The sequence below is a fragment of the Boleophthalmus pectinirostris genome, unplaced genomic scaffold (genome assembly GCF_026225935.1).
Source record: "Boleophthalmus pectinirostris isolate CB_2022bp ecotype Guang Dong unplaced genomic scaffold, ASM2622593v1 HiC_scaffold_22, whole genome shotgun sequence".
NCBI lineage: Eukaryota > Metazoa > Chordata > Actinopteri > Gobiiformes > Gobiidae > Boleophthalmus > Boleophthalmus pectinirostris.
The window spans coordinates 32,658,206-32,670,760 of record NW_026571190.1 but is presented as its reverse complement, the minus strand read 5'-3'; the positions used below and the strand labels follow the sequence as shown (position 1 = coordinate 32,670,760).

Sequence of the window (12,555 nt, the reverse complement as noted above, 5' to 3'; positions counted from 1 at the left end):
TGTGCAGTTACAAGTCTCTCACATATACACGAACGGTCAAAAGTTTTAGAACATCCTAACTTTTCCAATTATTTGTTGCAATTCAAGTCGTGCAAGTCCAATAAAAAGCTTCAAATGCTACAAAGGTAAATCTTAAACAGTCAGAGGTTAAAACAAAAGATAAACCATAACAAAACACAGGTCCAAGCTCTGCCAAAACTACCTCAGGAAAAAAGAACAAGATGGTAAATTTGAAAACATGGAGTGTCCAGCACAGTGTCCAGACTTAAACCCCATGGAGCTGGTTTGGGATGAACTGGACAGAAGAGTGAAAGAAAAGAAACCTTCAAGTGCCACATATTTATGAGAACTTCTGCAACAGACTTGGGAAGAACTTTCTGAAGAATATTTGATTTCCACTGTAGAAAAAACGAGCCACGAGTGGATTCAGCAGTTATATCTGCCAAAGGTGGACACTTTCCTCAATAAAAAAGTTTAGAATATGTTTTGGTCAACGGTAAAAACCTGGAAAAAAGTGTGGCATTCTAAAACTTTTGACTGGTATAATTACAGTCAGAATCTGGCCAGCATCTAAACAGGAACATGAACCAACTATTGGTCACAGGCTCCTGAAAATGTGTTGTTTAAATCTATTTTGTATCTTATTATTATTTATTTAAAGGGACAGCACATATTAATGAACATTTAAAATGTAAATGTATAAAGATTATAACCAATGTGGCTAATTTCCATCTTCAGCCCCTCAGCAGGTTGATGATTAGGCAGTAGATGATTTCACATCAGGTTGATGCGAAATCATCTATAGTACAGGGAAAAGAACAATCACATGAAAGTACTTAAAACCAGCACACTCACTATACATACACTTCATTTCAAACAGTTCATTTGTAACTCAAAATCAAGAGTTAAAGGTTTTGTGTTGTGTACCTTACTAAAAACAGACCTAGAGTTGTGTTTTGTTTCATTCACATGTTTAAAACACAAACCCTGCATATTTAGGCTGTGTTATTTTCTTTAACAGAAAACTCCACTGTGTTTTTAAACTCCGTACACCTTAAATTAGAGTCATCACAAGGTGGAACAGAGGATGCCTGTTTCACCTTGTGTAGACAAGCTAATAATGCAGAGTTACTCAAACATGTGTGAATGAAACAAAACACAACTCCAGGTCTGTTTTTGAGGAGGTAACTACAATTATAACAACTTAAAGCTCACAAGAGTCAATTTTGTGTAATAAAGAACCTTTAAGATTAGGTCAATGCAATGTCCTCAAAGCATGGAAACCCTATTTCTGTGTGGCTGAGTGTGTTTATGTGTGTGTCTGTGTATAGGTAAGTGAAATGTATAGAAGACTTATACCCTTGGACAGCACAGAGGTGGTGTGTGTGTGTGTGTGTGTGTGTGTGTGTGTCGTAGACTTATACCCTTGGACAGCACAGAGGCGGTGTGTGTGTGTGTGTGTAGACTTATACCCTTGGACAGCACAGAGGCGTGTGTGTGTGTGTGTGTGTGTGTGTCGTAGACTTATACCCTTGGACAGCACAGAGGCGGTGTGTGTGTGTGTGTGTGTGTGACAGAGGCGGTGTGTGTGTGTGTGTGTGTGTGTCGTAGACTTATACCCTTGGACAGCACAGAGGCGGTGTGTGTGTGTGTGTGTCGTAGACTTATACCCTTGGACAGCACAGAGGCGGTGACTCCAGGGTCCTCCTTCTGCAGATCATTGATCAGGTCGCCCGCATTCATCAACATGGGCCTCAAGTAGAACACACACTTCTCATTCCTGGACGGCAGCGGCACCTCCAGCACCAGACGGTCATGTTTATATTTCAGAGAGACATCTGCAGCAGAGGAACAGCACCGTGAGGTACAATCGGATTAATTCATAACCAATCATGTTTTTCCGATTCAAGTTTATTTATTTAGCACTGTTAAAACAACATCAGCTGACCAAAAATAAATAAAAAAGAGATATACAAATAACTAATGGTGGAAGTACTACTCAATTTTGTTGTTTAAGTAAAAGTACAGATCCCATAAACAATCTACGTAAGTAAAAGTATTAAAATACCAGTTTAAAAAATTACTGGTTTTACTTTTTATTTTAACATTATTTTTGTTTATATTAATGTTCATTCTTTTAATTTGTTTTGCTGATGTCTGTCTAGTTTGATTCACAAGACTATGAATCAAAAGCAAAACCAAAAAGGTACAAAACATGGGAGTGCCATTTGCTGGGTCAAATCTGCTTTCTTCAGTAACACTTGAGAATGTGTCAACTATTTTTTTTGCAAAACCTGCTCAAAGTTTGCTGCATTCTCGGCCAGTGTGTCACAGTAAGTCAATGTTATGCAACAGCTACAACGCCTGAGAAATGTCAATTAAATCTTAACAAAACAAAATTAAATTTACTCAAGCTGATCGTATAATTACCTCTGAAGTTTATAAATAAATATGATAGTAACTTAACAGGTTAAAAGGTGTATTGCGTAACTTTTCAGTAGGAGGTTCTGTCGCCTTCTTGTCTGAATGAATACGACATGTTAAAAGATAAGAGATAAGATAAGAAAACCTTTATTTGTCCCAGAATGAGGAAATTTCAGTGTTGCAACTGTCATATGAACAGGATCAATTACTACAGGAGAGTGGCTCAAGTAGCTCCTTGTACAGTCTGACAGCTACAAAAAGGAAACTTTGGTACTTATTTTTCCACAATATGGAATTAAATGTATAAACTTGAGCAGGTGACAGCTCCCAAGTTATATATCCGATCTGCTCAAAAAGGAACTTTTGTACTTTGCATTTTGTTGGGCGGCAGTAGCTCGGTTGGTAGAGCGTTTGTCCGCTGATCTGAAGGTTGGCGGTTCAAATTCCACTCTTGACACCAACCATCACTGGTTGAGCGGTCAGATCCGCTGACCCACAGGTTGGCTGGTGTGATTCCAGCTCCCACAGATGAATGCTGTCGTTGTGTCCTTGGGCAAGACACTTAACCCACCTTGCCCACAGTGTCTGAGTGCACTGATGTGTGAATGAGTGAGTGGTTCCTTGTTGTAAAGCGCTTTGAGTGCCTTGAAGGTGGAAAAGCGCTATAGAAAAACGTGACCATTTACCATTTTGTTAGGAAGAGACACCTTGGCACTTCGTTTTTATTATTATTTTTAGCATTATTATTCTGCTTGATTTGCTTATTGTATGTTTTTATTCACTGTAAATATTGTTCAGCACTTTAATAAGCTTTGGTTGTTTTAAACGTGCTGTACAAATAAATTTGATTTGATCTGATTTGTGAAGAGGCAACCCCGCTCAAAGTAAGAATGTATGTTTTTCAAGGCTTTTCTTTTTACAAAACCATAACAGGCATGATAGAGGAGATTTAACACCATATTGTGAAACATTTCTCATAAAGCAATAACATCTCCATGGAGCCAAACAGATTTACAAGTTAAAATGTGTGATCTCCAAATCTTTGTTAAAATAATGCAGAGATTGGATGTAGTAACAGCATCTTACCACTGGAGGGCGAGGCTGCACTGCAGAAGAAAGCCTGGTGCTGTCCCCGGAGGATCCCTCTGTGGTGAACCTGTAAAGAAAAGATATATGAGAAGAAGAAACACAACAAATAGTTCACCTGATACTCTGCAGCTCATGTCATCAACATTCACTGGGAGTGTGATGCTAACAGAAAGCACCGCTCTGTCTGAAGCGGTTACTCAAGTTGGACTTTCTTAGACTTCTGACTTTTGTTTTACCACAATCTAACCCGAAAGAGCTGATTTATTTGGAAATACAGCAGCTGATTTGTGCGGTTACAAGTCTCTCACACATATAATTACAATCAGAATCTGGACAGAATTACCTTTTTAGTCACTCTCACCTTTGTTGTGAGTTGTTTAAATCTATTTTGTATCTTAAAAGTTTTGTGTTGTGTTCGTTAATGTGTGCATTGTGTCACCATGGAACCTGCTGAACATTTTGCCAATAGATATGCATGTAAAACACCCCCAGTATCAATATAAAAGTGCTGTGTCTCATCACCGGCATGCCCTCCTTTGGTAAACTGAATAGACACTTGTGCAAACACTTAAAAAGGCTCCAGGATAAAGGGAGTGGAGTGAAGTACAGTGTGTGGTGTGGCCTGCGGATCTGCAAAGTGCTCTTCCTCTAATGAATATGAATGAATCCTACTCTACTGCTGGTCTCAATCAATCATACTTGAGTCAATGAGCAATGACGAGAGCTAAAAACAAATGATGTAGTGTAGTGTAAACAGCACAGTACTAAAAAGACTCTATATAGCACTATTTTAGTGTTCAAGACCTTGTGAACAGACAAAAACACAGACACATCCAATTACAGCAGTCAGAGGGTACTTAGCTCTACTTCACACACAAACTTCCAGTTAATTTCACTTTAACTGAATAAATTTACCTTTTAGCACAGGCAATTTGGTCGCCTGGTGTTCCACTGATGCAGATCATAAGTTAAAAAGCTATAAAAAGCAAACGTATATGTGCAAATGAGGCATCTTAAGTGCATTTTAATGAAATGATTATTATTCTTCACCACTTTCGGCTGTTTTCAAGCCAAAATATGTAAATTTCTACTTTATCAACAGAAACTTAAAGGGCTTGACTAAACAAGAAAAAACTTTCCCTTCATCACTGTAATGTTCTCTTGCACAAAACCTCAAATACTGACAATTTAATTATGTAAACAACTCAAAGAATAGTCTTCAACACTTGATAATAAAAAGTATTTCATAATAACAGCCACAGCTCACAGAAGCGGTACCTCCCAACAAAAATCTCTGTTGCTTTCACAAAATCAGTAATTTATTCTAAACCAAACAGTGAAACCAGCTTCTAAATCATCTGAATGATCGGTAGATCTGAAGCGCCTCTCTCCAAACACAAGATTATCGGGCCGTGTCAACATCAATGAAATTAAATCGTGTATCACTTATTCAACGTGAAAATTACATTTTTAATAGTTTTCTTTGTGGAGAAAATCTTGAAATGAAAGAAACATCTGCATTTTTGTCACATTGTCAGATATGCTATTTGCCATTCCCCTGGTGTGCAACCAGAGCACCAAGCACTGTGAATGAGAAGTTTGTGTCACAAAATTCCCAGATAAAAAGTCACTTTGGAGGTTTTACATGCTTGGAGGATGATTGAATTGAAATAATGATTATGATTATGATAGCTGGTATTACACCATTACCTGAATTATGACAATTATCAATTAAAGACAAAATTTGGACTACCCTACATCATTTTCACCTACTCCTCCCAGGAAGTGCAGCTCTCACTGTTTGACACAGGCTTTAATAAGGCTCAGCAGTTTTTTAGAACCAGTAACCAGCCAAGTTTCTATTTTTCTATTTGCAGCTCCGTTACCTCAATAGGTGGTATGTGAAGTGTCATGCTCAGCAGTTTTGTGGAACTTGCAAACAGTTTCTCATTTTCTTGTGTCACATTTAAAAATCATTCAGTCATTTATGCCAACTCATTAAAACAACTGAATAGACTGAACCAGAGCAGGTTTATGGTTTGTTTTAGATGTTAAAACTGAAGACACCAGGACATACCATCAGAAAATATGATCAGAAATCTACTGTCTGAGGAGTTGCATTTGTTCACGTGTAGTATGAACAAGACAGGCCAGAGTACACACCCCTGAGGAGACCCATAGATGAAGGAGATGGAAGGAGGCTTTTGTTTGAAATCTAATTATTCTCCATGTTCCATTTACCAGTTACATGCACATGAGGCGCCTTCACATGTACTGAACATCTAAAAGATTTAATCTAGGCACAGCAGCATCTACACACAGCACAATTCCCTACATAAAACAGTGACCTGACCACAGTTGATAGCTTGAGCTTTTGTTCTTCATTAAATCCAAATGGAGTGACTGCTGACGGCAACACATATAAAAGAATAGATAGCGAGGCTGCCCTTTCACAAGACCATTATCCACACACTTTACATCCTAACAGTACCTGGACCTCATTTTATTCTCTGTCCAGTGGAGCAAGTTAATGTTAAAACAGCCGCTATGCACCACTGCTTTCTATTTGTGTGCTGAGGTGTGTACGTGTGTGTATGTGTATGTATGCATGCATGTATTTGTGTGTGTGTACATGTGTGTGTGAGTCAGTGACCAACAGCTGAGTGACTGCAGGCTCTTCATATGCTGTGCGCAGCCATACTGGACCTGGCTCTAAATCAACCCGACGTGCCCACTGTGGCGGAGAGAACAGCTCTGATGAATAGTAGTCATTTCCTTGGCTATGTTCATAACCCCGAGTATCTCTAGTCCGCAGCACAACAATATGTATTAATATTCTACCACAGACAACAATACAGTACAGTAGCAGCTAGGGATGGGCATTTGATTAAATTTTCATAATTGATTGTCGGGAGAATTAACGATCAATTTTCAATTAATCATTAACATTTTTGTATTAAAATTATCATCATCAATATTATTATTACTAATCTGCATAAATAAACTCAACTTTAAAACAGATAAAGCATAAAAACTATAGAGCCACATCAGCCTGTTTGAGATTATAATGTGATTAATGCAGCTTTGACACATTTGTTTACGTATTAAAGACACGAAACTTAAAACCACATGGCTCATTTACATATATGATTAGGGCTGGTCTTAGATCTTAGTGCAGTTCTTTATTTAACATGATTTCACTCACTTTGTTTGGTCACTTTATTTATTTTGGCTACTGCTGTGATGAAAAGACCGAAAAGTGTTTCTCTTTTGGACACATGCACACTCAACTTTATGTCGGAGTAACCGGCATACTGCGTAGACATGCACCGTGACGAAACAGGGACACTCAAAAAAAACCGATCATACCCGGGACACTGATGTGCTGTAAACTATCACTGAGTGATACAGTGATCGCCAAAGAAGTGCCAGAGCTGAAACGTGGGACTGTCAGGCCGCAACTCCAGTGTTTACGCTGTCAGACGAGACTTCGTCTCCTTACGCTATGCACAGCAACCTACAATCGGTTTGTCGATTAAAAATGAACGTGATCGACGAAATTCTTAACGATCAATTATTGATTAGTCGACTAATCATGCCCAACGCTAGTAGCAGCCGTAGGGATGCAAACAATACTTAATATTGAATTGTTCACAGTGTGATACATGAGTCAAAAAGCACACGTCACTTTTCCAGCGTGTTAGTAATGTATACTTTTCCAGAATATCCATATAAAATTAGCTCCATAAAGGCCTGACTCTGCTAGATTCAAACAGGTAGAGGTTGTCTTATTTAATAAAATGTTGAGATGATTAGAATGAGCATACATTTTTTATTCTTTTGAGGTTTAAATGTAATTGGAACTGCATCAATATTGTTACACATTCATCGAGGTCTGTATTCTTGCAACCCTGTAGTGTGGGACTGTATATAGTACTGGGTCCATATTACGGTATTTTCTAATCTATGTTACAATGTTGTTTCCTCATCAAAAACATACTTGGAGTTTAGTTTCATTCACACATATTTAACACTCAAGCCTTGCATATTTAAGCTGAGTTCTTCTCTCAAACTGAAAACACTCCGTCTCAACTTGTGATGTTGTAATACGGAAAAGGTGTTTTTAAACTCCACACACCTTAAGTAAAATCATCCGGATGAGTTCAATCCTGGAATTACTCATGTCTACCGAACAAAATGTAAAAGGTAGCTGTTAACTTGAAAACTACAGCTTCATGACATCACAAGGTGGAACAGAGCATTCTGAGCTTTGGATAAACAGACTTATAATAAAGGATTACTCAAACATGTGTGAATGAAACAAAACAACTCTAAGTATTCCATGTTTGTGACACTGTAACAACATTATAACTGGACAAGAGTCAATTTTGCACAATGTAAGACCTTAAAACTCAGGTCATGTGTCTGGTTTAATTGATTGATTAAAAATGACAAGAGAAACCTCAATGTTCACTACAGAGATGAACTATAAAGCAAATTGATCCCTTCTCTGTTCTGGGGTGAACTCGTCTAATAAGAAAACACTCCATAACCAGCCCTATCCTTTTCACCGACTTTGTTTTAGTAAAATCAGAAAGCATGGCACATTGCATGTCAAAAGAATGCAGAGGTGGCAGCTGAAACAACATGTCTGGACAAAAAGGGGAAATGACACACCCAGTACATGTTATGACATACATGACACTGCCTGCTCTGAGGAGGACTGTGTACAGACTCATCTCTTTAATACAGTTTGGGGCGGTGACATAAGATCCCATGGTGCAGTGCAACATGAGACTTGAGGTCACAACAATGTCTATGCATCACTATGTAAAAGAAAAATTACAGTAAACGTCCTATATTATGTAAAATTGACTTTTGTGAGCTTTAAGCCATGTTAAAATATTGTTACCTTGTGTTTTATTTCATTCACACATTTGAGAAATATTCAATTATTAGTCTGTCTACATCTCCAAAGCTCAATTGCTCTGTTGTCATGTAGTGGTAAGTGAACAGCTACCTTTTATTACCCTTTGTTCAGTAGAGTTGGGAAATTCCAAGGCTGAAATTATCCAAATGATTCTAGTGAAATATGGAGTGGAAAACTACCACATGACATCAAAAGGTGGAGCAGAGTGTTTTCTGTTTGAGAGAAGAACTCAGCCTAAACATGCAGGCTTTGTGTGTTAAACATGTGTGAATAAAACAAAACAACTCCAGGTATTTTGAACATTATGACATAGATCATAGAAAATAGTGTAACTTTAATATGGTACTGGAATGGCACAGCAAATATTTCTATTAGAATGACAATTTGCATTTATTTATTACAGCGGTAAAGTGAAATGTGGGTAGTTCAATAGTCCATCTTAAACAATAGACCACTGAGCCTCATTAGAAAACATTGAGGTGCATGTAAGAAGGTCATGATAACAAATTTTGAAGTGCGATATACGACTGAAGGAAATACAGGGGTCATTCCACGCCAAATCTCCAAATGCCTCCGCTCGACCATCTTAGATTTGACTGAAAAAATTCTAGGAGGTACACACACTTTCCAATAAGAAAAGTCCCAAGATATTAGCTCCTAACTCCATACAGTTTTGTCATAAAAAAAATACTTTGTCAACTCCCCCCTGACCTGTTTTCAGCAGTTTTCCGAGGAGCCACTTTCAGATTGCTGTATCTAAAAAACTATTTAAGGTCAGTCCTTCAAATTTTTAAAGGTTAAAAGTTGGCAAATGCACTTGCAGAATATGGACTTTTACACATGTGCTTTTGATTTATCACAGATTTCTGGGGGCTTGAATTTGCTTGAAAATTCTACTCTTCAAACATGAGGGCATCTTTGAAGGACTGTGGGAAGAGCAATTTCAAAGACAGAGTTTTAATATTGAACATACACCTTCCCACACATGCTGGGTACTTTGTATTTTAAAACTGACCCTCTGTGATGAACGGTCTAGAAGATATTAAGTGTTAAAAATGAAAAAAAAATAATAATTTGGTGCCGTCTTTACCACATTATACCAAAAAATGACAGCACCGACCAACATAAAATGGACTGTTTTAGAAACTGTTTTAAACATATGCAAAATTTGTGATGGTTTCTACCTTATTTTCGCAAAATGAATGTTTGAAAATATGGTGTCCGCATACATGCATGACTATCATGGAATATGAAGGCACTTTCAGAAGCTAAGAAAACACTCTGAATATATGACACACAGCTTGAGATGGTCGAGGTGGGGCATTCGGAGATTTGGCGTGGAATGACCCATAGATGATAAACGATAATACTGAAACAACTTTATGCCACTTTATGACACAATAAGTATTTCCCTAAAAAAATATTCTAAATGTACAGTATTATTTTAAAACAATACACAGCACAATGATGAAATTACCGTATTTTCCGATCTATTAGGCGCTCTGGATTATAAGGCGCACTGTCATTAAATGGTCTATTTTCTCACCGGACTTTAAACGAAACACAACAGTTAGGTGACTCAGTCAGACTTTGTTTGGCGCGTTCACGGTGACTCTGGGCTTTGTTCAGTTGTGGCGTGTAGGGAGGGTGCTGTCTGGGACCGCTGGATTGTCGGCGTGTTCGCAGTGACTCAGTTGTTCAGTTGTGTCTAGAAGTGGCACATTGCACTCGCTTTTTCGGTTCGTTCCTCCGTTTCGTTCCTCGTCGGCGTGGACTGATGAGTGTGGCTGCGGGTGTGTTTCGCCACGCGGTCGCTGTCTACTCAGTGCGTGTTTGTGTGTGCTGCGGGCGGTGCGGCTCTGTAGTTCACTGAAGTCGTGCTGGGACACTCGAGTGGATTTGTGTATGGGGCGCTCTGGATTGTGGGGTGCGCAGTCATTTTTTGATGGGGTTGGAGGCTTAAGAGCGGGTCTAATAGCCCGGAAAATACGGTTGTAGTTAGTTTGCATCTGTAATGATCATTTATTCAATCTTCTATGGTTCAAATCTTATTGTAGAATAAAAAAATAACCAAAATGACCCACTAGTACAACGAAAATGTCACCATGACAAAAAATGACCTACAAAATATACTGTTCCATCTTTCATGCATATATTGCGTTTATCTTGACAGGCCTAGGTGCTTGCTGCTTTTAGAGTGACTAGAATAACAAGACTTTTCACACCAGATACAACACTGGGTTTGTTATAATATTTCACAGCCATATGTTGCTCTTTATAACAGCTAAAACTCCTCTCGTCTACATTCTTCCATCTAATCAATATTCTAAGTACATGCTGGTCACTGTTTATGCATCGCCCTTCACACACTTCAAGAGACAATTTAGATCAACGGGGAATGATTCGACTCCATCTGTTTCACATCATCCAATCACTGCCTTCCAGCCAACACAAGCGTCTGGAAGCGTATGCCCTCTTCAGCTGTACTTCAGTTATTTATGGGGACAGAAAACAGATAGTCAAGGCTGGTGACAAACAGCTCTCCACCCCCTCTTTTACTCTGTTCTCTCCCCCAGCGGGTCACTCATTACAGACCCCTGCTGTCAGCGTTGAGCTATGCCCCTCTTCAAGCCTGCTCGCCCAAACGCCTTACTATAGCGTTTGCTGTAAAGAGCACCTTGATATAAACTGGGAACGACTTGTGTCTGGATCATAGACTGTGTGAAGAAATGGACTAAGGGAGTGTGATTTCAAAGAGTCGAGCTCCAGTTAAATGAAGCAGTTATAGGAGCGAATCTGGAGCCAGGTCCATATTGGATTAGAGATGTATTTATGTATAAAATAGCAAAATGAAAACACCAGGATCATGTAGAGCGGGTTAATACGAACATTTTAAAACCAAAATATTCCAATATTCCAATGTAAACTCAATGTCTATTTATAGGGATGTAACAATAACCAAAATATTGTGATATCGTATCGTCAAAAGTCTCACAATAATACCGTGGGCTGACACAATATATCGAATTACAAGTTATTTTGTTTAAATGTATGGTTTTATAGTAGCAACAGCAACAACATGAAGATATATGTTTTTGACTTTAATTCTTGGGATTATGATGGAAATAACACACCAAAATCTTATCAAGGTATTTTAAAAGCAAAAAAGTATTACATTTACAATTATATTAACCTCTTGAAAATATTGTGATAATATTATACCGTGAGATTTGGATATCATTACATCCCTATCCATTTACAGTCTATGCTCTCTACTAGGGATGTAACGATATCCAAATCTCTCAGTACAAAATTATCACAATTTCCATCTCACGATGTTTATTGCGATATTTTGGAGCGGGTGATATAACTGTAGATAGGAGGCGTTTTTGCTTTTAAAATACTCTAATAAAAATTTGGTGTGAATTATCACTGTCATAATAATAAAAAAGAGTTAAAGTAAAAAACATGTCATCTTGTCTGTGCTGAATTGAATCATGGCATATATAGTTCTCAAAAAATAACATGTAATTCGTTATTTTGCGGCAGCCCACAGTATTATTGTGAGACTTTTGACGATACGATATCACGGTATTTCAGTTATTGTTACATCCCTACTCTCTACCTCAGCAGGTCAGTCATTACAGATCCTTGCTGTCAGAGTTGAGCAATGCCTCTCTTCAAGCCTGCTCCCCCATATACCTTCCTGTAGGGTCTTGATATGAACCAGGAATGACTTGTGTCTGTATTATAGACTGTATAAAGAAATGGAAGGGAGTGTGATGTTACCCATAGTGTTAAGCTCCAGTCAAAAGAAGCTCACCATTTTATAGATTATAGGAGCGAATTTGGAGCCATGTCCATATTAGGAATAGGTCTTTATGTACAAAATAGCAAAATAAAAACACCACGATAATGTAGAGCAGAGAGAGGGGCGACAATATTACAATGTAAACGCAACGAGTCGATGGAGCCGGAAGCACCCCCATGTCCATTTATATATACATCTATGCTCTCTACCTCAGCAGATCACTCATTACAGACCCCTGCTGTCAGTTGAGCCATACCTCTCTTCAAGCCTAAGAATGTCTTCCTGTAGTGTTTCATATTCA

The 12,555-nt window shown here is 38.3% G+C and overlaps 1 protein-coding gene across 1 annotated transcript in view; it reads right to left on the bottom strand.

The window, feature by feature from the left end:
* The window catches only part of LOC110165365 (mitochondrial calcium uniporter dominant negative subunit beta), a 47,872-nt gene that overhangs the window by 3,729 nt on the left and 31,588 nt on the right, over window positions 1–12,555 (bottom strand). The window contains exons 2-3 of the mRNA XM_020930541.2: window positions 3,511–3,580; window positions 1,671–1,838 (exon numbers count right to left, since the gene is read on the bottom strand). Coding sequence (XP_020786200.1) covers window positions 1,671–1,838; window positions 3,511–3,580 — 238 coding nt within the window. The remainder of the gene's footprint in view (window positions 1–1,670; window positions 1,839–3,510; window positions 3,581–12,555) is intronic.